The sequence below is a fragment of the Carlito syrichta genome, unplaced genomic scaffold (assembly GCF_000164805.1).
Source record: "Carlito syrichta isolate Samal-C Ts95f unplaced genomic scaffold, Tarsius_syrichta-2.0.1 Scaffold74859, whole genome shotgun sequence".
Lineage (NCBI taxonomy): Eukaryota > Metazoa > Chordata > Mammalia > Primates > Tarsiidae > Carlito > Carlito syrichta.
The window spans coordinates 254,485-282,090 of NW_007018955.1; the positions used below are offsets into that span (position 1 = coordinate 254,485).

Sequence of the window (27,606 nt, forward strand, 5' to 3'; positions counted from 1 at the left end):
ATGCAAGTTGACTTTAAGGAAACAATGGCAGGGGTATCTTGAATAATCAAGCCAATTTGTAAGCTTCATAAACAGAGGGACTTTACCATTTTTCCAAGCCCATGTCAAAGCATATTTTACAAAGATTACTCTTATAACATGTATTTTAGTTATGATAGCTATTTAACTGTAAATATGATCTCCAACGCCATGATTTCATATTCTTAATCTCAGTTGTACGGTTACTTGTACACTAAACCCTATTTCTAAGTCCTTTATGATTCACAAAACTGATATATCTCATTTAATCCTTACGAAACTTTTGTGAGAAAGTGGCATCATCCTCATTTTATAGACAAGGACAAAGTTAACAGAGATGAAGAGATATTATCACTGAATATTAATATGGCAGATTTTGGATGAGTCACGAGTCTCCACTCCCAGGATAATTTTTTTAAAATGTTTACTATGTGATTGCTGTTTTTTATAAGAAAGAAAATAATTATAAATATCAGAGATGATATAATTACATTAATGGAGAAATTAAAATATAGCGAGGTTCTGTAATTTTTCAGAGTTTCAAATAAGTAAGCTATAGGGCAAAAAAAGTGTCCTTTTATTAATTTTTGCATGCTATCTATGTGTATGGAATTGACAGAAATGTTTATTATCAAAAGTGATTTTTAGTATATACTATTATACTCTGATAATTTGCATTTTGATGGTGCCTTATAATTCATAAAGCACATTTATGTATATTATCTCATTCTACATTCAAAAGAAAGAGTAAATGTTACAGGGGTTATTCCTGCGTTGATTCCTCTCCAAGCTGTTATGTGTGGAAAGTTTTGTATACATCACCGGTGACCCTGGAGCCATTTTCAAAGGAGTTCCCAGTTCAGCCAGGAATTTTGGTTCTGACTTCCATATAACTGCTTTGTAGAGTTGTGTGGTGGAGGGATTGGCATCCCCAAAATTACCCATCAGATTCACCAAACAATACATATAACCAGGAAAAGGACTACCTCTACCCAATATGCTAATAAAGTTCTCCTTTCCTGGACCAGCTACGGAATTTGTTTTCCTGTGCCCTAAAATTATAAAACATAGAGGTGGTACCACAGGCCTTCAAGCAGATATCTAATCACTCTCTGGGGTAGTTCAACTCTGGAGGTTGCACTGAGTATGAATAATTTCTGAATATAAATCTCTGCTATATCATTAACTTAATAAAGAATCATTGATGCATTTACTTGAATCAACGTAATAAATCATACTTCAACTTACTTGAATTACCAACTTTGTATACTCAAGAGAAAGAGAGAGGAGAGAGAGAGATAGGTGTTCTTGGGTCTGTGATAGAAATAGAGGGCAGTATGAACAAGGACGAAAGGAAAATTTTTTAAAGCTGTTGCTTGAGGTACATTTGACATCAAAAAACTCTATATTTAATTTATTGTACCCAACTTGTTGAGTTTGGAGATAAATATACACTCGTGAAACTTCACCATAATCTGTCAAAAGCATGTCCATCACCTCCAAAAGTTTTCTCCCGCCCTCCTTATTTATTATTATTATTATTATTATTATTTTGTGCTAAGAACCAGTAACATAGGATTTACCCTCTTAGCACATCCTGAAGTGTGAAATTCAATGTTATCACTCGAGGCCCTATGCTGTGGATTGGAGCTCCAGCACTTACTCATCTGGTGTGACTGGCACTGCCAGTGTGACTGCGGTCTCTGTTTCCCATGCCCCAAAGGTGGGCAACCTGCTCTACTCTGTTTTCATGAGCTCGACTGTTTTAGACTCCTCCCATGAGTAGTGTCTGCAGAATCTGTCTTCTGTGTCTGGTTCATTTTACTCAACCCTCAGCCCTGTTATGGAAAGGAAGATAAACCAAGCTTGGTGGCTTAGCCTGTAATCCCGCGCCTTTGGGAGGCTGAGGTGAGTGGATTGTCTGAGCCCGCGGGTTCGAGACCCGCCTGGGCAGTGAGACCTCATCTCTACAATAAATCAAAAAATCAGCCTGGCGTGGTAGCGCATGCCTGTAATTCCAGCTACTTGGAAGGCTGAGGCGGAAGGATCGCCAGAGCCCAGCAGGTCGAGACTGCGGTGGCCGGGAGCAGCCACTGCACTCCAGTCTGGGCGACAGACTGAGACTCCAACTCAAAAACAAAAAAAAAAAAAAAAGAAAGGAAGGAAGACAAGATTTCTTTCTTTTTGAAGGCTGAGTAGTATTCCATTGCATGTCTTTTCCACATTTTCTTCATCTGTTCATCTATTAGTGGACATTTAGATTGATTCCACTTATTGGCTGTAGTGCATAGTACTGAAGTGAGCATGGGAGTGCAGATGTATCCTTCAGGTTTTGATGTTACTTCCTTTAGATATACATCCAGAAGTAGTATCACAGACAGTATGGTATTTTCATTTTTAGAGGAACTTGCATGTTGTTTTTCATAGTGACTACACTGGTTTGCATTTCCTTCAGCAGAACAGAAATTCAGTTTCTGCACATCCTTCTCAACACTCATTTCTTTTTTTAACTAGCCATCCTGACAATGATATCTCATTGTGGTTTTAATTTGTATTCCTTTTGTGGGTCATCATGTTAAGCACGTTTAGTGGTAAACATAGCTGCCTTCCAATGTGAAACTTATAACACACATGTAGCAAACAGCCACTGTAATGAACCTGTAATGACTGGAGATAATACAGTTCACCCAAGAAATGGCACTTTAAAAAAATTTTGTCATAGGCTGAAATCAGAAATTGGACTTCAAGTTCCTTAGAATTGTTAAAGAAGGTCTTGCTGAAGATCAGTGGTTTGGAGAGGCCTCAGCCCTGGGCCTTACTCTCAAGAGATGCAAATCTCAGAACTCTAATTTTATGTTTGGGGAATGAACATTGGCATAGAATTTGAATGAAATTAATAGAAAGTGTTTGAGGACCAATATTTTTACTATATTAGGAACTTTGACAGTAATTCAACCACAAATGGCAGAAGTCAATGGTGAAAATCAATTTACAACAGTACACATAATATTTATTTATACAATGCACTTTGATGATTGATAATTACATTTATTTATTTTTATTTTTTTATTTTTTTTTTTGAGTTGGAGTCTCACTCAGTCTCCCAGACTGGAGTGCAGTGGCTGCTCCCAGCCACTGCAGCCTCGACCTGCTGGGCTCTGGCGATCCTTCCACCTCAGCCTAGTAGCTGGAACTACAGGCGCGCACTACCATGTCCAGCTAATTTTTGATTTATTGTAGAGATGAGGTCTTGCCAAGTTGCCCAGTGGGTCTTGAACCCACAGGCTCAGGCAATTCACTCACCTCGACCTCCCAAAGCGCAGGATTACAGGCGACCCACCAAGCCCAGCCCAATAATTACATTTAACAAGTATATCCTCCCATTTTATTTTAATGTCTACTTACTAAGTCTTATTAAATAATACTTGTTTCTTATGCCAAACTGATACTTAGGTTAAGTTAAGCCTTCCGAGACTTTGCTGTATAGCAGTTACTCTGATTTATTAAAGAATTAGCTCCTCTATTATATATAATTGGGGGGGGAGCATACTTTCCCTTTGCAGGCACAGAACTGTCTTAAATGGATTTCCAAAATATGAGGAAACTATTTCAAGGTGATATTTTCATTCTATTAATCCAGAGTTAAGATATTATCTTCTTCCTTAGACTTCTGACTTTAATTTCCATCTTTGTAAAGTCCATTTCCTCACTGAATTTCCCTATAAAATATTTAAATGAGTTGAAATGTATATATTTTTATCACAATATAACCGAGACAATATTTAACTCATGTTTGCTGACCATGGTACCTGCTGTTAAAATCCTTAACTTGTCTCAACTTAAAACCTGTTCTTAGAGCTCAGTTGACTTTTGTATATGTACTGTATATGCACATTCAGTACACATATTTTGTCCTAAATTGTGTGTATCTGCTTTACTGTAATAAAGTAGCTGAGGATGCCCCTAATTTTATCAGTTCCAACATATTTCCTGTTGTAGAGGACTGAAAAAATTAAATAAATAAGTAGAGGAGTAAAATATTTTAAAAGGTATTAGGAGCATCTGGGGAGGATGATTCTTCTAATTTTTGGTCTGTGAGCTTTACATTTTTGAATGATAATCTACGTAAGAAGAGCAGTTTATTTTTGCATTGAGAAGTAGCACCATGACAGATGTGTGTGGGGAGTTGTTAGGCTGACTTGCTGTGAGTCAGTCTTAGGATCGGTTTTAGTTCCATCTTCTATCACCATTCATTATAAGGATATGAAAATATGCTGCATAATTTCTTCTGGAGATAGGCAAAAAGTTCGAATTTTCTAAGTCTTCAAGACTTCAGGGTAGATCAGCTTTCCTCTACCGCCTGTGCATTGGGCACACGTGCCACTTGGTCAAGTATAGTTGTCACATGAATTGCTAAACAGATATGTAATATATGAAATTCAAGCTATGTGTTTTGCATAGTTTTAAAATACTCACACATGCCCTATTATGAATCTCTGTTATCTAGTGGGTATTTTTGTTCAATTGATGTTGACTGGTCTTATTGGAATCCATTGTCCTTTGTCGTTAGACCTCACGGGATACTCAACTTTGAATTATAGAGAAGCTTGTTGATGCCTTGTTACGTGTTCTAGTCACATTGCCCTGGGTTTAGGAAAAGGTCATTCTCTTTACAGAAGACTCAGATATCACTTAGCTGACTTGTGTGTTGCATGGAAAGTGGTGTGTTTACTAAGCTTAATTAAACTACTTTTTCACAAGGGATTGGATAAAAGTCTGTTTTAAAATTCTTCACACAAAATAGTGCTCAGAACTATAATATTTCATTGAACTTGACTAGTTATAAACTTGAGACATGTCTGTAAACTAAAGCAGCTGGTATATTTCCTGAGCCTAAATTAATAATAATACTGAGTTCATTTCTTTAAGGTTATATTGACTATTAGAAACAAGACGCATTTGTCTTGATTTCACAAGTAGATACCATGAGGTTATCATTTTGCAGCTATGCCACCAGGCAGTCAATATCTTTAATCAGCTGTTAGAAAAATAATCAAGAAAAATGTTTTGTTTTAATGAAATACTAGATTCTGAATATTTCAGAAGCATATTTTAGCATGTCTTTAAACAGAGTGTTCTATTTTGAATGGATAATAATGAAATTAGTAATTAGAAAACTATTAGGAACTGTTCTCAAGTTTTTATAAATAAATTCATTTTCTTTGGGTCCCCTCTCATATATAAAATATTTAAAAATATTTAATGCTAAAATGTTGGATGCATTTTTCATCTACATTTGTTGGTAATATTTAGCAGTTAGCCCCAATACTATGTATGACCAAAAGAAATGACTTTTAAGCTACAAAACCTGTAGCAAGCATAGGATTTCTGGATAGTGTGAAGTGCTGGCTGCACACTAAAATCACCTAGAAAACTGTATGTCTACCCAATTCCAAACCAGTTAAATTAAGTGCACCATTGACATAACTTAAACCAAGCTCTTGGGTGAGGGATGCTGTTGCTTAAAAGTAACGTTTCCTTAATACAGTGTGCATCTTGCCACTGAAGTTCACCAGAAATACCAGCTTTTGGTTTTTTGCCTCTAAGTACCAATTTTGCACAGCAAATAGCCCCAAGATATATAACCTAGATCTACTGAGGAAAAGGTGAGTAAGCCTTAGAGTTGAAGAGTTTAATCACCAAGGAAGAGCCAGGCAAGAACCAGAGCCTAAGGATCACAGGTTGGAAGTCCCATGTCACCATGCACTCACGGAATATCATGAGCTTTTGTTTTAAATCTTTAAAGTAGGATACGTTTCTGTCTTTTTTTTAAAACTTCAAGTATTCTTAAAGTAACTTTCAATTCAATGACTCATTTTTGCATTTCAGGGAAATATAATCACCTTCCTCTCAAATGTCTCAGTGGTTCACAGTATTTCAGAATAAAACAGCATCTAAGTCATCAAGCTTATTGCTAGATATATGAAATGTGAGGGACTGAGTTGTAAAAAAATCACAATAATACTTTTTGAATAAGAGCATTTATATTAGTAGTCATTCCAGTTTTATCCATATTATAAATAGTTTTTCTTTTGGGAGGAACGGTGTCATAATACTAAAGACAGAGCTATTTTAAAAATAAGTATATGCATTTTTTACAAGTAGTAAATGTAAAAGAGGAGAAAAAATCCCTCTACAACTTCCTTATATTCCACTAAATGATGTGGCCGAGAAGTCTAAAGGTCTGTACTCTTGGGCACAAAGCCCTGTGTACATTTTAAAGCACAGTAAGTCTCCTACATAAACCTGGATACCCAGGTAACACAATTAACTCTGTATAGTACTGCACTGTAATAGGTTTACAATACTTTTCACACAAATAATGCATTTTTAAAAACCCACACACAAAAAGCATTTTTTAGTCTTACAGTACAGTACCTTGAAAAGTTCAATAGTACAGTACAACAGCTGGCATACAGGAGCTGACATCAAGTGAACAGGCAAGAAGAGTTACTGACTGGAGGAGGGAGAGGAGGTGGGAGATGGTAGAGCTGAAGGATCATCAGCAATAGGAAATTGCAGAAAGCTGAAATTTCACTCAATTATTGACACTGATGGCACAGAACAGTTCCTTGCTGGATTCAATTCTATCCACCCTCTTGCAAAAAATAGATCAGTGATATATGGGTAGTAGCGCTTTTATACTCATCATAGATATCACTGTAGCACTGGATTGTGTGAATTCAGAGTCTTTACACCTGTGTCCCTTCTGTAGGTATGGGAGAAGCCATACATGTGAGCTTGGGGTCTTCACACCCATCACCCTCCCATAGGGATGGGAGGTGCCATGCATGTGAGCTTGGGAACCTCACATCCATCACCCTTCTGTAGAGATGATAGAAACTAGTGTGTCAGCTTGGGGTTCTCACACCTATCACCCTTTCATAGGGATGGGAAGAACGATGCTTGTGAACTCAGGGTACTCACACCCATCCCCTCCTGTAGGGATGGGAGAAGTCATACATATGAGCTCAGGGTCCTCACATCTGTCACCCACCCATAGGGATGGGAGAAGCCACACAAGTAAGCTTAGGGTCTTCACACCCGCCACCTTTCTGTAGAGATGAGAGAAACCATGTGTGTGAGCTTAGTGTTCTCAACCCATCATCCTTCCATAGGGATGGGAGAAGCCATATATGTGAGCTCAATGTCCTCATCTCATCACCCTTCCATAGGGATGGGAGAAGCCATGCACATGAGCTCAGGGTCCTCACACCTGTCACTCTTCTGTAGGGATGGAAGAAGCCACACGTGTAATCTTGGGGTCCTGATACCTGTCATCTTCCCATAGGGATAGGACAAGTCATGTGTGTGATCTTGGAGTCCTCACACCCATCACACTTCTGTAGGAATGGAAGAAGCCATGCATGTGAGTTCAGGGTCCTCACATCTGTCATCCTCCCCTAGGGATGGGAGAAACCAAAGATGTGAGCTTGGGGTCCTCATACCTGTCACCCACCCATAGGGATGGAGAAGCCACATGTGTGATCTCAGGATCCTCACACTCATCACTCTTCTGTAGGGATGGGAGATGCCACATGGTTGAGCTTGGGTCTTCACATCTGCCACCCTTCTTTAGGAACGGAAGAAGGCATGCTGGTGCATCGGGTTCTCACACCCACCTCCCTTCTGTATGAATGGGAAAGCCATTTGTTTGAACTTGGGGTCCTCACACCTGCCACCCTTCTGTAGGGTTGAAAGAAGGCATGCAGGTGAACTCTGGGTCCTCATACCTGCCATGCTTCTGTAGAGAGGGAAAAGCCACATATTTGAGCTTGGAGTTCTCATACCCACCACGCATCTGTAGGGATAGGAGAAGTGGGTGAACTCAGGGTCCTCACATTCACCACACATCTATAGGGAGGTAAAGCCAGAGGGGTGAGTTTGGGGTCCTCACACTTCTCAACCTCCCATAGGGATGAAGTCATGCATGTGAGCCTGGGGTCTTCACACCTATCACCCTTCATAGGGATGGGAAGAGTCATGCATGTGAACTTGGGGTCCTGACACCCATCAGACTTCTGTAGGGATAGGAGAAGCCACATGTGTGAGCCTGGGGTCCTCAAATGCATCACCTTCTTCTAGGGATGGGAGAAGCCACGCGTGAACTTGGAGTCCACACACCCATCACCTTCCCATAGAAATAGAAGATATCATGTGTGTGAGCTTGGGGTTCTCACATCTGTCACTCTTCTATGCGGATTGGAGAAGCTACGCGTGTGAGCTCGGGGCCCTCACAGCATTACCTTACCATAAGGATGGGAGAAGCCACATGTAGAGTGAGGTCACCCTCACCTGACACTTTCACTCTTTTCCCATGTCCAGGTGACTTGGATTATTACTGGTTGGATCCCGCCACGTGGCACAGCCGGGAAGCGTCACCCATTAGCTCGGTAAGCTTCTGGAGTGGGTGTTCAGAGTCAAGGGACACACTTGCATGCGGTCCACTGTCTTTGTTCAATATGATAAGAGACAATCTTATTCTGCTCCACTGCACATCTTAGGAGAACAAATATTGATTTTATCTTAAGACAGTGCAGTTTTGAAGAAAAAAGCTTTTGTTATCACTGAATAATTATAACAGATTTTAAATCAAGTGAAAACACATATTAAATAATGACTGTAGGTAAGTAAGACTGAGATGTTTGGCTAAGGGTATTAACATTAACACCGGTTCAAAATATAGAATTCATTTTCTATTTATAAGCATATATGTTTTAAATTTCAATTAATTCCACTTCAGAATCATTTTTTAAGAGACGTACCGAGCTGCTAACCACTTTCAGCAACATTTAGTGTGCGTTTCTACTGCAAAAGAAATATAGCTTTAAGTGAAAATTTCTATAAGCCAAGGATAGAGTCCACTAAAACAAAGAACTTCCTCTAGAGTGTACTTTGAAGAAAGTACCTCATGCTGGGACTGTAATGACATGTTTATAGGGAAGAAATTGAACTTTTTACTTTTTAAAGAAAAATTAATAATTTTTTTAAAAACCAGTTTTAGGTTCGCAGAAAAACTGAGCAGAAAGCAGAGTTCCCATATGGTCTTCCCTCTACCCCACCTGCCCAGAACCTTGTTGAACCTTGCTCAACCTTGCAGTAGTGTGATGCCGGTGTCACATTGGCAAGCCAACACCCATGCATGACTGTTGAGTCAAGTCCAAGCTGATATCAAGGTTTCTTCTCTGTTGGGGGTTCTCTGGGTTCTGACAGGTGTAACATGCACATCCACATCACACACCAGACAAAGTTGCTGTCCTGTCCTAAACCCTGGGCTACACTTACTCATCACCATCCACCCCCACCACCAGCCCCACAACCACTGACCTCCTCGCTGTTGCCACAGTTTTGTGTTTTCCAATATGTCACATCTTTGGAATTAGAGTCTGCAGCAGCTTTAGATTGGTTTCTTTCACTTAGCAATATGCATTTACAGTTCTTCCCTGTTTTTTATTTGTTTTTTGTAGCTTGATATCTCATTTCTTTTTACCACTAGAATAATATTTCATTGTCTGGATGTGCCATCATTTATCCATTTCCTGGTATTTTAAACTATATTTTTGGGTAGATATTTTTAAATGAAAATATTTCCTGGTAATTATTTCTAAGTTATTATGCAGTTCGCTATTATTTCTTTATTTTATTTTTAAATTGGCATGTAATAATTGTATATATTCATGGGGTATATGGTGATGTTTCAGTACAAATAACGTATAGTCATCAGGTCGGGGTAAGTAACATATCCATCATTTCAAATGTTTATCATTTCTTTGAGTTGGGAACATTCAATATTCTCCTTGTAGCCATTTGAAGCAATATATTATTGTTAACTATGGTCATCCTACAGTGGTTAGAATCCTAGAACTTATTCCTCCTATCTCTTTTATTTAAACAAATCTCTCCCTCTCCTTCCCTTCCTCCACCTTTCCCAACCTCCAGTATCCTGTGTTCTACTTTTTACTTCTGTGAGATCAACATTTTTAGCTTCCACATGTGATTAAGGGCATGCAGAGTTTAATTTTCTGTTCCTAGCTTATTTCACTTAACATAATATCCTCCAGTTCCATACATGTTGCCTCCAATGACAAGATTTCATTCCCCTTATGGTTGAATAGTATTATCTTGTATATATATATTACCTTTAACACTGTATTCATGTTTACATAGCATCCTGTAACGTGGCAGCCATCTAAAGAGGGGGACCGATTAATTGGACGTGTTATTCTTAACAAGAGAACAACCATGCCCAAAGAATCAGGTGCATTACTGGGTCTGAAAGTGAGTATGCTGGCTTAAATGTGTCTTAAAGAAGAATTATAGAATGGACTGTATTCAACAAAGGTTCTGACAATTATTTTTAAATATCATTTTCTCCTCCCGAAAATGAAATTTTTCTAGTGAATGTATCTTGTTAGTACATTTATACCTCATGGCATATGTAGTATTTTTTATCTGAGTTAATACTTTAAATAATTGTGTTAACATAGCATACATATGTGTTATGAAAATACAATAAAATATAGAAAGACTAAAATATTTTCTCTGAATATAAAGTTCAGGATGATTTTTACCTTAAAAAGATTTAAGTGGAAAGTAGTAAAGTTAGATAATGTGTACCATTATTATATTATATCTTGGGTAGCAACATAAAACATCATTAAAGAGATTGTTTACCCATTACAATAGTATTTACCAAGAGGAAAATGTAACTTTTTAAAATAGTAATTGCTTCTAACAGATATGAGAAATTGATACATTGTAAAAGATTATTCTTTATTGTAAAAAAGTATACATATATACACAATATGCATATGTTTTATATGTAAACAGGTATATGTGTGTTAGATTACATATTTGCTTTCAGTAACTTAAAGAAACATTTAAAGATGTTGCTTTAAAACTGTTACTTTTCAAGAGATTGTATTAACATTGTGTGATAACTTGACCTCTCAAAATCATTATTAATCCAACTAAAAATATGGCCAGTTATTGTACTTAACAGTGCTATCTTATTGATTATTGCCATTAGTTGCTTTTTCTGTGAGATGATTCTGATCACCTCCACTGATGGGTATGTCCCTAAGAAATGTGGGGGTCAACCTCAGTTTTTGTATATATAGATACTTATTTCAGATGGGATAGTCAGTTGCAGACGTGCACTTAGCTGTTACGCTTGGTCAACTGCTTCCCCAAAAGTGCCCTTTCTTGGGTTGAATCCCCTAGTTTTGATGGTCTTAGACCTACCTTCTACCATAGATATTCAAAATAAATGAAGATCTGATATGACAATGGGGTATTATCTTTATATAGATATAATGATTTAAATGGTAGACATGAATTTAGAAAATAAAGAAGCTGAGCCATAGTATATACAGTGTCACACACTCGTTTGATACTGAGGGGAACCTGGCACCTGTTTTTTTCTAAGTGTACACATTATTTGCAATATCCTTTTATTGCTGGGTTGCTTTTAGAAATCAGGACGTAAACTTCCTTAAGACACATGGTCATTCAAATATGAGATATTTCTATTCTGTCAGCTCCTTTAACAAAAACTGTGTTTGCCTTTATTCATGTTCCTACACTCAGTTTTAAATACGTCTTAAAAGAATGTAAGTTTCAGCATAAATCTTGGGAACTTACGAGTTTTTAATTACCCAGGTTGTTGGAGGAAAAATGACTGACTTAGGACGCCTTGGTGCTTTCATCACCAAAGTGAAGAAGGGTAGCCTCGCAGATGTAGTTGGACACCTGAGAGCAGGTAAAGCTGATTTTCTAAAATTTAAACAATGTGTTCTCTATGCATGTATTGATGGCTTTCAATTTGGGGTTAGTTATATGTGTGTGTGTGTGTGTGTGTGTGTGTGTGTGTGTGTGTGTGTGTGTGTGTGTGTGTCAATTAAGTCACTAACTTTAATGCATGAATAAAAATTTTTCCTAATATGAATACTTAGCAGTTGCAATAATAAGTAAATATCCATCAGTCGCAATTTGGACAGTAAGTAGAGAGATTTTATTTATAAAAAATAGATAATGCAAAATACAGAAGGATCACTCATTTGTTTGTGGATGGCTTTATAATATTGCTACAAAACTTCAAATCTAAAGCAATTTAGGTTTGTGAAAGAACATTTCATATCACAGTTTAATTCTTTAGCTTATATTTTAAGCTATATTAATTACTAAAGTTTTCATAGTGGTCCCAAAATAGTTATTCAGGAGTAATTTTTTTATAAGACCAAATAATCACATTTTAATACAGATTACATCATATTTGTTCATTTAAATATGACATATACTCATGCTGATGCACTACATTTTGTTATTTGGAAATTTACTTATTTTGCCCTATAACCTTAACATGACACAATAAAATCATTTAATATATTTAAATGTGCCATTATTTACTACTAATGCATTTTAAAATCTATTTTTGATAAATTATTTACTCTTCATTTTTGCTAAAGGCATATTAACATATTTCTTTCCCTTGACTTTACTGTGGAGTTGAGTAGAAATCTTTTTTTAGGATAGGTGTTTCTGCATGTTCCAGACAATTAAAAGGAAAGCAGATCTAGATAAGCTGTAGAATCAAATTCTAATAACGCATAACATATAGAGAACATTTCCAGACTATATTTTCAAATTTTAAACCTCGAGATTATACTACCTGAGAACTTTGGGAGAATATTCTAGGACTGTTAAAGTCTTTTTAATGTAATTGTTTACCAGGATATCAGTTCAAATCATTTTAGATTTTTTTATTTGATAGCAACCTTGCTATGTAGTGCTGCATAGGGAGAAAACCCTAATTAGGGATTTTTAAAAATCTCCTATTTGGCTTTGAATGCATATGTTAATGGATTTTCTTTTTTTGTCAGAGGCCAGTTATGATTCAGGAAGAAAATAACTCAGTCAAGGGTGATTGTCAGTAAAATGAGTCTTTGTCTGATAACTTAATGCCTCAAAAAGTATGGGAATCCTTTGTTGACTAATGTAAGATAACTTTAGCTACAAGATCCCAAATTTGCAGAGCGGATTCTAAACATAATGGCTTTTGATTTTGTCTTGTGTTTTTAACAGAAAACCATTTACGAAGTCAACAAAGGGGTTATTCTATGTAAAATAGCCCTTAGTGATTAGTTTCATTTATTTAACACCCTCATGAGCAGAGAGCCTGAGAAACTTAAATCTAAAATGTCAAAAGCTCAACTTAACTACAGAACAGACAAGAGCCACTGTCCACCCTGCAGAGGTGTCACTCCCAGTGGGCCTGAACAAGCTGTGTGCCACCCAGGGCCTGAGCAGCACCTCTTGCCTGCATAGGTGCTCTTCTGTGCTGCCTGATGAAGTCCTTTTCATCCCACCTGGAACAGCAACTAACTACTCCTTCCCTGGTACCACTTGGCTCTGCTTCTCCTTGCAAAAAGGATATTCTGTTAAAGTTATTTGTTTCTGTATTATTTCTCCACCACCAAATTTAAAGACAAAGTGTCATTTTCGCCTTTGTTCCCTCATTGTCTACAACCTTGCCTGAAGAGATTAGCCACATATAAATGGTATTCAAAAGATCACCTTCTAGGCCAGGCTCAGTCGGTGGCTCAGTCTGTAATTCCAGCACTTTGGGAGGCTGAGGCGAGTGGATCGCTTGAGCCTGCAGGTCCGAAACCAGTCTGGGCAACTTGGCAAGATCTCATCTCTACAATAAATCAAAAAACTAGCTGGGTGTGGTAGCGCGCACCTATAGTTCTGGCTACTTGGAAGGCTGAGGCAGAAGGATCGCCAGAGTCCAGCAGGTCGACGCTGGGGTGGCAGTGAGTGTGCCATTGCACTCCAGCCTGGGCGACGGAGTGAGACTCTGACTCAAAAAAAACAAAAACAAAAAAACATCACCTTCTGGCATAGGAGTTATTGACCTGTAAATAAATAAACATGTATTAAGTCAATTTGATATTAAAAGTCATGCTTCCAGGTTGTTGTCTATAAAGAGAATTTTATAATGCAGTGCTTTTGCAAAATGCTAGTTGCAACTCATTACTGGGCAGTAAAGCAATTTAATGGTTTGCATCCATCATTTTTAAAAATTGAAATAAAACAATAGGAAATTTCAGAGTAAGTATTGTTTCATAAAATATTTTTTGGTATATATATATATGTAAACATATGTACATAAATATACATATATACATATTCATATATATGTGTACTGGGCCATGATTCAAACTTCGTTTCTTTTCTCAGTTCAAAAAGAAATACCTAACATACTGTAAATGTGCAATTATTTTCTTTCCTTTTTTTTTTTTTTTTACAGTGAAGTATGATATATTGCCTATTTGAAATGCTCTTCTAGGTAACTGCTCAGGGCAAGCTGTTAGAAGTCATTAAAGTGCTGGTAATCATAATATTTTAACAAACCAAAGTAGCATCATTTCTTTTCACTTTTGAGTAAGCAAACACTTGGAAAAAAAAGAATTACTTTAAAATTACATCAATAAAGCCATTTTTTCCAACTCTTGTAAAAAGAAAAAAAAGACCTAGCTAAAAACAAAAAGATGTTTTATTTATACCTAGCTTTATGATGCTTAATAATGATATAGATCCAACATCTCAACACATATATACTTAGTTACTAAAACGTCCTAGACACTGAGAACACAAAATAAGCACGCCAAAATTAAGACACCTCAGTGTGTCACTGAGACTGGGGTATTTGGCTGAGACTGCCATTTTGAATCAAAGGGTATGGGCAGATAACCATGTGGGAACTAAACCTGCTTAAATATTTATGAAAATAAATAATTTTTTCCAGATGATGTATGGTGAAAACTCTAGTTAAAATAACCACAATAAGTTGTTAGGCCATTTTTTTTTTTAATGCAACATCGTATTTCTCCCCTTGGTTACATCTTAGAATATTTAACTATTTAACAAACTAATAAGTTCTCTATTATTATTTTGTATTATTTAAAAATATTTTCTACTTGTACTTTACTGTCACAGCATAGATGATGTGTAGAATGTATGTGTTTTGAACATCTGGAAGTGGGTTAACTGTCATGCAAGTTCACATCTGCTTGCTTTGTAATTCTGCCATAGCTACCTGCCTCACCAGCGGGTGAGAATTCAGATCTTCTCATGCTTTTTTATTCTGTTGTGCATCTGGTGAAGACAGTGAAGCATGACTTACACTGGAAAATTCATGCTAACAAATGTGAATTGCTGTTCGTTCCTAAAGCAAAAGAGGATTTATGCACAGTTTACCAAGAATCTTTCACAAGTAGAGAGGCCTAAATTTATTATATGGAGGGCATGCTGCTTATTATTATTTTTTAATGTTTCCAAGTAGGCTGTGCTAATTCCATCCCATAGCATGAGATTATTTTTATATTATTTCTGGTATATCTCAAAAGATAAAGGTAGTTTTGTATTGTACTGTTTCCAGTGGCCAGTGATATACTGGGGGGAAAACAGGAAAACAAAGAAAAGAAAAAAAGTGTTTAAAAGAACCATTTTAGTCGACATTCTATGGCAGTCAATTTGCTTTTGAGAGCAGAGCCTCTACAATTAAATTATTTGTATATGTTTTGCATTTCTTTGTTTAAAAAGAGAAAAGATAAGAACAATAAACAGAATATATAAGGTAAAAAAATGCCCTTTTTTTTAAATTCAAGGGGATGAAGTTCTAGAATGGAATGGTAAACCCCTGCCGGGAGCTACAAATGAAGAAGTTTACAACATTATTTTAGAATCAAAATCAGAACCTCAAGTTGAAATTATTGTTTCAAGGCCTATTGGGTAAGGCTAAAAAAACTTACTTCTTAAGTTTAGTAAATTACATGTATTAGCAGGGTTTCAAAAAGAATTTTATACATTCATACAGTACATGTTAACTTGGATAGGTTTTTCATCAATTTGGGGCATACATTTTAGATTTTTTAAATTTCTTAATTTTTAAAACTTGAATACTGAATTTTCTTCACTACATTTTAGAAGCTCCACAGTTTGACAATTGTAATAACAAAAAGTATTGATACGTACTTTTCACAAATGAAATATAAAGTAGAAATATTTTCTTTTGATGGCAGAACTGTTTGTTTTTAATAGTTCTAGCTTAATAAGTGCTATTTCCCTTAAGGGAGCCACTAGGAAACTCCTCTTCTTGTGATATTTAAAATATTAATGGTTTCATGTGTCTACATGAACCTTTTATTATTTTACTAAGGAAAGAATGTTTTTTCTACATTTTTACCCATGGGTAGTTCCAACTTTCATTTAAAGTCAAGCAAGAATATTAAATATTTTGACATTTTAATTGGTCCTAATAATTGATCATAATATTTTTTAAACTTCAATTTCTAGCATAACTTAATTATCTGCAGCCAGTGGAATATTTTCTATACCTATATATAAATTTCCCATATTATTAGCTTTTTTGGCAAACCCACAAAATCCAGAACAAATATTTGTTTTGCCAGTCTATGAGTTCTGGAAAGAATTTTGAACTGTCTCATTATAGTTGGCTTAATGTTTGAATGTATTCTTGGAAATGATTCTTTTTTTCCCTATTCTCCAAGATATTATAGAGCCATTAATTCAAGGTTTTTTATATTAAAAAGTTACTAACCTTAAATTTTTGTTATCCTTATGAATATATGTCAATGCAAAACATACAAGAAAGTATAATTATAATTTTCAAGGATTGAAAATGTATGAACACAGACCAAAGAATAGTATTAATAGATAAAACTCTAAAATACGTGTAAACTTATAACTAGTTCTAAGTGGTGATTATTCAGAATGAACATTGAAGATTTTTGCAAAAGTATTATACATTTCCATGTAGATTTTAAAAATAATAGCACTATAATTTATGCTAGTTTTACATGACACATGTTCTAGTATTGAGGTAAATATCAGGCTGGAAAAGAGGTAAGTAAATTTGGAAATGAATCAAAAGTATAAAAAATAAAGTTTAAAGTCATGCATTGTACACATTGCCAAATACTTTCAGATATATAGTGGTTTAAAAGTAGTCAGCTAAAACATCATTGATTCATGGTGACTTAAAAAATAAGACAATTAAAGTAGACTGGCATAGCTTGTTTTTACTTTTGTATGAAAAGTACTAAAGAAGTAATCATCTGCATAGCCAGACCCTACACTGTTGTGGATTATAGAATTCAAAGATATATGGAATGTGAGGAATATTATTGAAGAAAACCAAAACTGGCATCAACTTTCTAGTTAATACATTATTAGAGTCCTAGAAGAAGAACATTAGCTATGTTTTAATAAATATATAAATATGTTTTAATAAACATTTAAAATATGTTTTGTGTAGTTCTGTATGGCAACTATAATTAATTTAAAACAGAAAGCAAGTATTTCTTCATAATTTATGAGTTCAGAACTCAGTGCATAGTAATCTGCATGCACATTGGTCAGCCGAGGAGACATCAGCCACTTTGTGGTACTGATCACAGTCGAGGAGATATCAGCCACTTTGTGGTACTGATCATTTTTATGAACCCAGCAAATACAATACCCTTGAACTTCAATTGTTATTAATATAACTCTACCACCTCACAACTTGAGAGGAGCTAACTACAAAAGTTTTTCTAGATAGTAAGTAGAAATTTATGTCTGAAAATATTACTGAAGTAATTAACACAAGTAAATTTTGGTTCAAGATCACTTACAATTTCTATCAACAAATTCCCCACCATTTCTCTTTCACAGACATATAGATTCCAAAGCTTTTACCGGGCTTTAAAACTTCTAGTTTCACAGTGGACTCTGTTGATGATATTTGAAAGAGTCATGCTATCTTAAATTCATTGTTCCTGGATTTTTTATAGTTTACTGTTACTTGCTTAGATGAATTCAGAAGAAGGTAGCCGAAGATAAATATTTTTTTGTACGTGTCTTAGGTATTTTAAATTAGTCTCCTAATTATAAATTAACTTAAGTGATGTATTTTATATAAATTGTGTCATACAAAAATATATAATAAAATGTATTTTATAATACACATGACATATAATGTGTTGTCATTTGTAAGAAGTATAGATTTTAGGTGGTTATGAGAAGTACTTTGCACAAAAGAGTGAAAATGAGAAATCTAGAGAACAAACAGAAATAACTGTTTTTATTTCCATTCCCCCCAAAAGTGAAAAGAAAACCAAAGTAAAGTTAGGTCCCAAGGCGAGTGGCTAGAAGTTCTCTAGTAATGTGCTGATGATTCTATGGGTGCTTCCTGGCTCCAGTCTGCTTTAACATGTCATGTTGACACCTGCATACCTGCCTTAAACCACCACTAAAGTACCTTTGGAAAAGGAGAGGTGCATAGTCCTGTGTAGTATAACAGCCAAACTAAGGTGACCCAGGGCCCTTCAGGATGCAGTGGGGAATGATTGAGCAGAAGTTGTGTTAAGTATTTCTACAAGAGCAATTTGTGGCAGGAATGGGGGTTTCCACAAGTCACTAGCCATACAGCAAATAGCCATATATTTAGCTAACTTTACTATAGAGATTTGAATATCTGTAAAGGGTATATATGTGTATATGAATCATATATTCACATATATAAAATATTTTGGCTTTTCGTTGCAAGCTTGAACCATTTTTAATTTCCAGAGCAATTCATCCTTTTCATTTTATTAACTTTGCCCGTTACATTCACTATATCACTTATTATCAAGCTGTTTCCATCCTTTCATTCAGTAATCTCTTTCAGATGTGTTTGTAAAGCATATTACTGTTTTGTAAAATTTGTGTCATTTTGATTTTCTGGAATTAAATCAAATATTACCTTTAACATTTTTTTATTTCCAAAACCTGCTGTTTTGGTAGTAAAAATATTGTGGTGATTTTAGCCGCAATATTAGTCTGATTGTTGTCATTTTAAAATGTTTTGCTATTAAATATATAAAAACTTATTTTATTGCAGTTTTTTTATGTGTGTGTGGTGTTTGACATTCATGCACATTAGTAATTAATTGCCTTAGTAGTAATTCCTGTCCATTTCCACACCTGTAAAGACCCAAAGGATTTTTCACATCACATAAGATGGGCTGATTGCCTCAGGCTGGGGAATTTCATTGTTGGGATTTTCACCATGCTGTGTTTCTTTTAGTGACATTCCCCGGATCCCTGAGAGCTCCCACCCTCCACTGGAGTCCAGTGAGTATTCCTTTGTTATTAGAAGAAGTGTTGAACTAATTGGAGAGTAAAGATTTGCCATTTTCTTGAGGTTTTTGATATAATCAGTTGACATTACTATCCGAAGGATGTCTCCACTGATACTGGATGATAACAGTGTTGGCATCACTAGATATTGACAGAAGCTCTGTTTCACTTTAAAAATTTTAGGCCGGACTTGGTAACTTAGCCTGTAATCCCAGCACTTTTGGAGGCTGAGGCAAGTGGATTGCCTGAGCCCATGGGTTCGTGACCAGCCTGGGAGACCTTGTCTCTACAATAAATCAAAAATTAGCCAGGTATGATAGCATGCACCTGTAGTTCTGACTACTTGGAAGGCTGAGGCAGAAGGATTGCTGGAGCCCAGCAGGTCGATGCTGGTGTGGCCTTGAGTGTGCCACTGTACTCCAGCCTGGGCGATGGAGTGAGGAGTGAGACTCCAACTCAAAAAAAAAAAAAAAAAGAATTTTAATTTTCTTCCTCTGCCTTTTGCTTTGTTTAGTTATACAAAGATCATTCCTGGCAATACCTTTCTATATCCTAACATTCATGACCCTCTCAGTATCCCAGTAATAGTTCTGTTTGCTCTACATGAAAATTTGCTGTGATACCGATTCTCTCTTTTGATAAGTGCCCAGTCTCATAAGTCATCTAGTGAAGGAAATTGACACATTAACCAATAACTGCAATGCCACGTGGCAAAGTGTCTGGTATGAACACAGATGTGAGTGGGTGGAGCAGAGGTCACCTTCCATGAACATAAGAGGGATGGCCAAGGGACTGTGAAACTAGAGGATTATCTCTATGGGAATTAAAGTCACTCTGAATGACAGAAGGTGATATTCTGTGCAGTAAAATTCCATATAGGTAATGGAATTTTCGATTATAGTGCAGAGGTGACCCAAGCATTCACTTTGCATGCACTTTGTGGATGAGCATTCACAAATTCCTGGACTTGGTTTCCCAGGTGTCATCACGGAACTTAGTTTTTAGAAACAGGAAATACAAGGTAACTTAGGGAACTCTAATGATAGTGATTAGAAGGGAAGAAAATATATGAGTAGGATAAACAGGTAAACAGACCAGGTTAGTATGTAACGTGCACACCACATGTTCTACATACCTGCTAGATGTGGGCACAGATGTGGCTTTGCACTTTCTGGTAACTGGTACAAAGAGAGAAATGGAAAAATGCATACTGTCTATCATTGATAGGATTAAAAATAAAGTGATTGCTATAATGCTGGAAACAAACTGATTATCAGAAGCAACAGCGTTCCTGTTCAGAGACCCAAGAAAATATATTTTAAATATACCTGATAAAGGATACATAGTAACAAAGAACTTCATTGAGTTTCTTATAGTTAAAAGTCTTTGGAGGGCACAGACCAATGGCATGAGCCTTAAATTAGACTTAATTTGTGAGTACAGAAACAATGTGTGGATTGCATACACTCAGGTAGTGCTCCATAAGCAGTGTTTCTCATTGAAGCATTTGCCATATTTTGTGTGGGTATGAATTCGAAGTAATGCCTACTGGGGAAGCACCTTCCTTAAACACTCTGTCCTGCTCTGTCAGGGTGCACAGAGCAGAGAAGTACTCTGCTGCATGGCTGAGGAGGAGGTCAATGCCAGTCTCTTCCATGACAGGCTGCAGCAAGCAAAGTGACTGACTAAAAGCAGTGACTCAGAGGCACAGAGGTTCCTTTGCAAGATCCAGACTGAGACAGACATCATCTCTGGTTTTAACACCATGATAAAAGCTAGGTTTAAGTGACGCTCATACATTATATTACAAAATGCATTCATTTCAATTTCTCAGTAAGGGTACTTCATATTAGATGACCCATTAACCAGATAATGAGCCTAATAGACAGCATCTTTCTTATCTCAGAAGCATGAGGCTTTTACCTGTCTGTGAAGTTGTACAAGAGCCCCTGCAATGTGATGTCCTCCAGAAATATAGATCAGCACTTTCCAGTGGAAACCAGCACAGCGTTTTGTTATTTCATTTTAAATATCTTTAAAATAGACAGTTGACCCAAGAGGACAAAATAGTAACTTTCTACAACTGTTCCATTCAAAGTAGATACTGTTATCAATGATTATGTTTTATATAAAATAAGATGCATTTCATATTATACTTAAAAGATTTATTGCCCACACTTACAGATATTACTTCTTTTTTCTTCTTATTTTAGGTTCAAGTTCCTTTGAATCTCAGAAGATGGAGAGGCCTTCCATTTCTGTTATTTCTCCAACAAGTCCTGGGGCTCTAAAAGATGCCCCACAAGTTTTACCAGGGCAACTTTCCGTATGTATTTCTTGTACCAGTTGGAGACCATTAGTATTTTCTCGCTGTCTGAGTCTGTCTTTAAATGTGTCTGGCGTTCCTTGAAACCCATGATCAATACAATCATCTGACACCATAATCTACTTCCCACACTTGTATTGTTTTATTATTTCTTTATTCACACATTTATTCAGAGATGTGCAGAGTGCCCACAATGTGCCAGGTGCTCTGAACACTCGATGAGTGCAAACATAAGTGAATAGAGCCCACACTGTTGGTGTGCTGTGTATGGTTTCTGAGGTAAATAATTTTTGACCCGTAATAATCTTAGAAAAGCATGTTCCGTTTACTTAACAGTCTCGTGCACCTAGAGCCCAATAATAAATTTAAGATGTTATTTTCACCTTTATGAGACATTTGGTAGAATTCTTCCTGGGCACCAAAAGCCCTCAGGTTCTTGGGCACCAAAAGTCCTCAGGAGATATTCCCTCTCGGCTCCCTGTGGCCTCATCAAGTGATCTGGGAAGTGAGCGTAGGAATGGTGAGTGAGGATCTGGAAAAGCCGTATAGCTGCAGATTATGGCTGAAAGTGGGGTGTTTGTATTAATAACTTGAAGCCCTCATGTTACTGTAACTTGCTTCAAATTGTTCTGCAATTAGTGACCTTTCACTCCTGTAATAATGTGTGGGTTTCCGTAGCTTGCCTTTGCGCTCTGCTCGGGTTTAATGAGACAAAGAAGATAGGTGTATGCTTACTGCTATTTCCTAAAGTTTGTTTTCGCTTTTATTTTTAGTGTCTTGAATATCTCTTTAATGCCATTTGTGTTTTATTGCATCTGCCCTGCTGTCTTTATTTTCAGTATATGTAAATCTCTCATATTCTCCGCTCACATGTTCAAAGAGGGTGGAAATCCATTTTGGTTTTATGAAAATCACATCTCTGGTATTTATTGGGAACCAGAGGAATAGGTGCATAAAAATCCAGGCTTGAGTTCTTAGTCTTCCTTATGATGAAAAACATTAGCTGATTTTGTTGTCTGACTCAAGTATACTCCGACATTAACAATAGGTGTTTACTCAACCATAAAATTAAAGGTAATTTTTAAATTAGAGAGAAAACACGTTTAAGTTCACGTTGTCAGTTCAGGGTTCCTTACCGCTGCTGGCATAGGTACTCGCTGACTGCTGTGGCTGTGATGCTTTCGAGTGTGACAGTAGTATTTCCATCTTATTTCCCCATGTTCATGAGTTCACCTGCCATGAGATCTGAGTTATTGGAAAGCTCACTGGCCTTCATGTGGCTTGAAGGGGCTGCTGATGTATGGTGCTAACCTTTGTGTTTTCCTCCTTTGTCATGAAAATCAGTCTGTAATAGGTTAATTATAAAAATTAAATATGAACAATACCAAAAAACACCTAGCAATGCCTAGTATAAAATACTTCCACAGTAAATATATTTGGTTATCTCTCTTGATGCCTTATCTGATTCCTAATGTGGAAACTTAGATTTTATTTCAACTCCCTCTGGCACTCAGTATACATCTGGCCCCACTGGAATCATTACGACACTTGGATGATAACCAACACTTGTGCTCAATGCATAAGAACAAGGATAATGACTACAGTGCCCTCCCTTAGGTATTTTTAAAAATATTGTTAGTTTTATCTTTATAAGATGATCTATGAGAGTGCGAATGGATACTGCCGACCTAGCAGTTGTGAGGTGTGTGTTCTGAGTGGTTATGTTTTCCAGTTGGTGTTCTCTTCAGAAGTAGTATCTGTAATTACATTACGTTGCAATTCAACTCTTGTTTAACGCCATTTTATACAAACTGATAATGTACCTCCTTTCCCCTGTACTTTTTTCTACCGGCCCTCAGGTAAAGCTGTGGTATGATAAAGTAGGACACCAGCTGATTGTGAACGTTCTGCAAGCAACAGACCTACCCCCTAGAGTTGACGGGCGTCCCAGGAATCCCTACGTAAAAATGTATTTTCTTCCAGATAGAAGGTAGTGAATAATTTTCGAAAAAAATATGATAAAATCTATACTAACAAAAAAGAGAGAAACTCCTTCTTTTGGATTTATTTTTAAAATGTAATAGATCATTTCTGTGATGATATAAACTCCATTTTCCCTGATTTTAAAAGAAAAGCCCTAAAGCCTTGTGTTTATTTGAAAATCTGCCAATTTAGACAATGTCCATTGCCTTGTTTATATATATATTAGTCTTTCAAGGCAACACATCATGGAGAATGGCCCTTTGGCGATGAGTCCAGAACCCCAAAGGCTGTGTATGTTGTTACTGGAATTAGAATATTATTAAACCCTATGGTCTCTTTTGAGTTTCAATAACTTATAAATTAAAAATAGTAAAAGCACCAATGGCAGTATTAGATTTAGTTTCAGTAGATGGCAGCATATACTTGTTTTTGCTTTTTCATTTATAAAACATGCTTGTTTTTCAGTGATAAAAGTAAAAGGAGGACCAAAACAGTAAAGAAACTCCTAGAGCCAAAATGGAATCAGACTTTTGTCTATTCCCATGTACATCGTAGAGATTTTAGAGAAAGAATGTTAGAAATTACTGTGTGGGATCAGCCGAGAGCGCAAGAAGAGGAAAGTGAATTTCTTGGAGAGGTGATGTATACTACAAAGACTCAAGGTCCATTGTTTAATGATGTTTTTGTGGTATTTATCATTTATGATTGCAGTTACACTATATTTTGGTACAGGGGCATGGTTTAATGTGAGAACTGCCCTTTCAGATCCTCATAGAATTGGAGACGGCACTTTTAGATGATGAGCCACATTGGTATAAGCTTCAGACACACGATGAATCCTCACTACCTCTGCCTCACCCCTCGCCGTTCATGCCCAGGCGACACATCCATGGAGAAAGCTCCAGCAAAAAGTTGCAAAGTAGGTGAAGCTCTTTGTAGTTACCAGAAAGCAATTATGCTGTAATGATCTGATTAATGATTAACACCCGAGATATTTGTTCAAATGCTTTATTAGAGATCAAAATATTGGAACACTGTTCTTTATATAAAGAAACTAGGCAAAATTATTCCTACATTTTCACAATGAAAATACTGTAGATAGCATAGAGGAGCCATTCCAGAGCTGAGAACTGAAAACTCTGAGCTATAAGTCTTGTGCAGAACTGATTGAGCTGCTGATAAACCAACTGAGAGAAAAAGTTCTGTGATTGTGGATGGGTTGCTACATGTGAAGATTAATGACTTTATCTTCGTAGTTATTTTAAGTATCGTTGTTCATGAGAAATATTTTTTAAATGTTAGAAAGTATATTTATTGTTATTTGAATGGTGACTGGGAAAATCTATTTTTCTGTACATAACCAGTCACTTTTGAGTGACAGCCAAATCTCATTTAACTGCTGACATTTAGAAGATTGATTTTAGTAATCTGAATCCAATTTTTTTCATACAATTGAATATTTCATTTTAATGCTCTCTTGATCAGTCATTTCCTCAAAATTAATGTTTAACGCAATGTAATGACTAATTTTGGAAGCTAAACATAAGTATTTTATGAAGGGCCCTGTTGCCCTGGGGCTGATATGGGTTCGGGAGAGTATAGCCAAGAATGTCTCTCCCATTTAGTCTCGTGTTCTCTGAACTGTGAGGGCATTTCATTGTGTAGAAAACAGTGTGCTGAGTTCACTTTGCTATAGGCTTTTACTACAATATTTTAATTAAAGGATAATCTGGAAACTCAAACCTTTATCCTTTAAAATCACTTTATTTCTACATGTCTTCAATATAATGTTATAAAGAGAAAATACTGATAAAATACTATCCTTAGAGAACAAACTTTCTATACAAGCAAGATAAGTGTTTGCCTCTTGTGATTTCTGCTTGAAAGTCTTGGGTGGTAATGCCATTCATTTTTTTAAAAATGGCCTTGTCCTTTATACTCTGCACCCAACTTGACACAGAGGTCTCTGTGGCCTTGCTTTTGGGCAGGATCTCAGCGCATCAGCGACAGCGACATCTCAGACTTTGAGGTGGATGATGGCATTGGAGTGGTTCCTCCAGGTATGTGTTGAAGAGTACGGTCTGCCTGCCTTGCCATGTGACTGATTCCTAGGTGTCTTGAGAATGCTGAACTGGAGATCGCAGCACAGAGAGATCAGTGTTCTGTGATTCCATGTTTCAAATTGTTAAGATGGTTTTGAGTGGACTAGTCTCTGTGAATGAGCCTCTCCCCTTAATAATTCATTTGGGTTCTTCCTTAGACATGTGGGTAACCGGGTGAAGCAAATCACTATTTCATGATACTCTGCATGACAATGAAAATAGGTGTTCCATTCTGAAAGGATATGGTTTATGTCATTAAAGAAAAGTCTCATTCTCCTGTGTATTATATTAAACTTCTGTGATCTGTATTTCTCCATTTCTAAAAAATAATGTGGCCTCCATGGAATATGCAAGAGAAATGAATGGCAGGGTTTAACATTGCATGTGGCATGGCTATCCCTTCTAATGCTTTTATGATGTGTGTACCACTTATTACATCTGGAATGTGTGTATATGTTTTAAAATAAGAAATGCTTTAGAAAGATTCAGTATTAATTTGAAGCCAACATATTTTTTATTGTATCAGTTAGTAAAATTTTTGTGATGTAGCAAAGATTATCAAAACAATAAATCTAGTCCTGTGCTAGTCCATATACACATTTGGATAATAGTGAATAGCATTTCATCTTTGCTTTCTTAACAGACCATAAAAACTATACACATTCTCAATAGAAACTTTCACAAAACATATAACAGCATATTTATTTTTTATGAAATTAAAAGGGCAACTGTGATTGTACATGTGAATCTGTTTGGCATAGTCAAATGGGAATTAGGTTATTTCTGGTTTAAAAAAAAAAGTCATCAAACCTGGCAAAATTCTTGGCCTTCGTCAGCCTTAATGTTGTCATTACCAACACATCTAAATATAATTTACTGCCAGGCTCAGTGGCTCAGCCTGTAATCCTGCGCTTTGGGAGGCCGAAGTGAGTGGATTGCCTGAGCCTGCTGGTTTGAGACCCGCCTGGGCAACTTGGTGAGACCTCATCTCTACAATTAATAAAAAATCAGCTGGGCATGGGTAGCGCATGCCTGTAGTTCCATCTACTTGGAAGGCTGAGGCGGAAGGATCGCCGGAGCCCAGCAGGTCGAGGCTGTGGTGGCCGGGAGCGGCCACTGCACTCCAGTCTGGGTGACAGAGTGAGACTCCAACTCAAAAAAAAAAAAAATAGTTATGAATATAAAATTTTTTAGGGTAGTGCTTGTTTCCCTAAAGTCCCTTCTTATAATAAGATAAAAGAGGCACTAATTTCTATATAAAAACAAAGAACTCAAGAAAAGAATTAATTATGCACTTTAAATAGCAAGACACAAAAATTACCCGCAATTTAGTTTATAATAATTAATTATAGGAAATCTAGTTATATAATTTGAATATTCATTGGAATCTTGAAATGGTACACTAACGTCAATATTGGCCTTCCCTAATTATTGATACCAAATGATAATTTAAAATATTTAAATAATTCAAATCTTGAAATAATTATTTTTTTTAAAAATCACCATTTTTAAAATAATGAGCTATGTAGTATGTTCACTACATGTTAATTTAGTTGGTCTCTTTCTGGCATTAATGTTACAATTTATACATCTGAACAACAGTAAAACTTTTTTACACAAAACTCAATAATAGCTTAATTGCTGTTATTTGATAGACTATAAAATTGAAGAATATAAAATTATAAATTATACCCTTTTCTGATTATTAAATTGATGGTTTTACAGAGTGATAAAATGATTGCACTGCTTTGATCACAAAATTGTCAAATTGCACTTAATGAAAAGTTTAAACATTGAAATGTTCCTGAGGCATGAGATAATGAATTCACAATAAATAAATTAAGGGGGTATATTAGTCTGTTTTAATAATGATGTTTTATGACACATCTTTAGGATAATGTAGGAAGCATCAAGTGAAAAATGAGCAAC

At 36.2% G+C, this 27,606-nt stretch overlaps 1 protein-coding gene across 33 annotated transcripts in view; it reads left to right on the forward strand.

Moving 5' to 3' along the window:
• The window catches only part of RIMS1 (regulating synaptic membrane exocytosis 1), a 192,377-nt gene that overhangs the window by 14,783 nt on the left and 149,988 nt on the right, over positions 1-27,606 (forward strand). For all 33 annotated transcript variants that reach the window (XM_008053475.2, XM_008053490.2, XM_021709940.1 and 30 more), the window contains 10 exons: positions 8,404-8,471; positions 10,246-10,356; positions 11,740-11,839; positions 15,750-15,873; positions 19,214-19,260; positions 21,480-21,592; positions 23,452-23,582; positions 24,041-24,212; positions 24,341-24,494; positions 25,564-25,635. In XM_008053475.2, the coding sequence (XP_008051666.2) occupies positions 8,404-8,471; positions 10,246-10,356; positions 11,740-11,839; positions 15,750-15,873; positions 19,214-19,260; positions 21,480-21,592; positions 23,452-23,582; positions 24,041-24,212; positions 24,341-24,494; positions 25,564-25,635 (1,092 nt within the window). Of the gene's footprint in view, positions 1-8,403; positions 8,472-10,245; positions 10,357-11,739; positions 11,840-15,749; positions 15,874-19,213; positions 19,261-21,479; positions 21,593-23,451; positions 23,583-24,040; positions 24,213-24,340; positions 24,495-25,563; positions 25,636-27,606 lie in introns of those variants that run through there.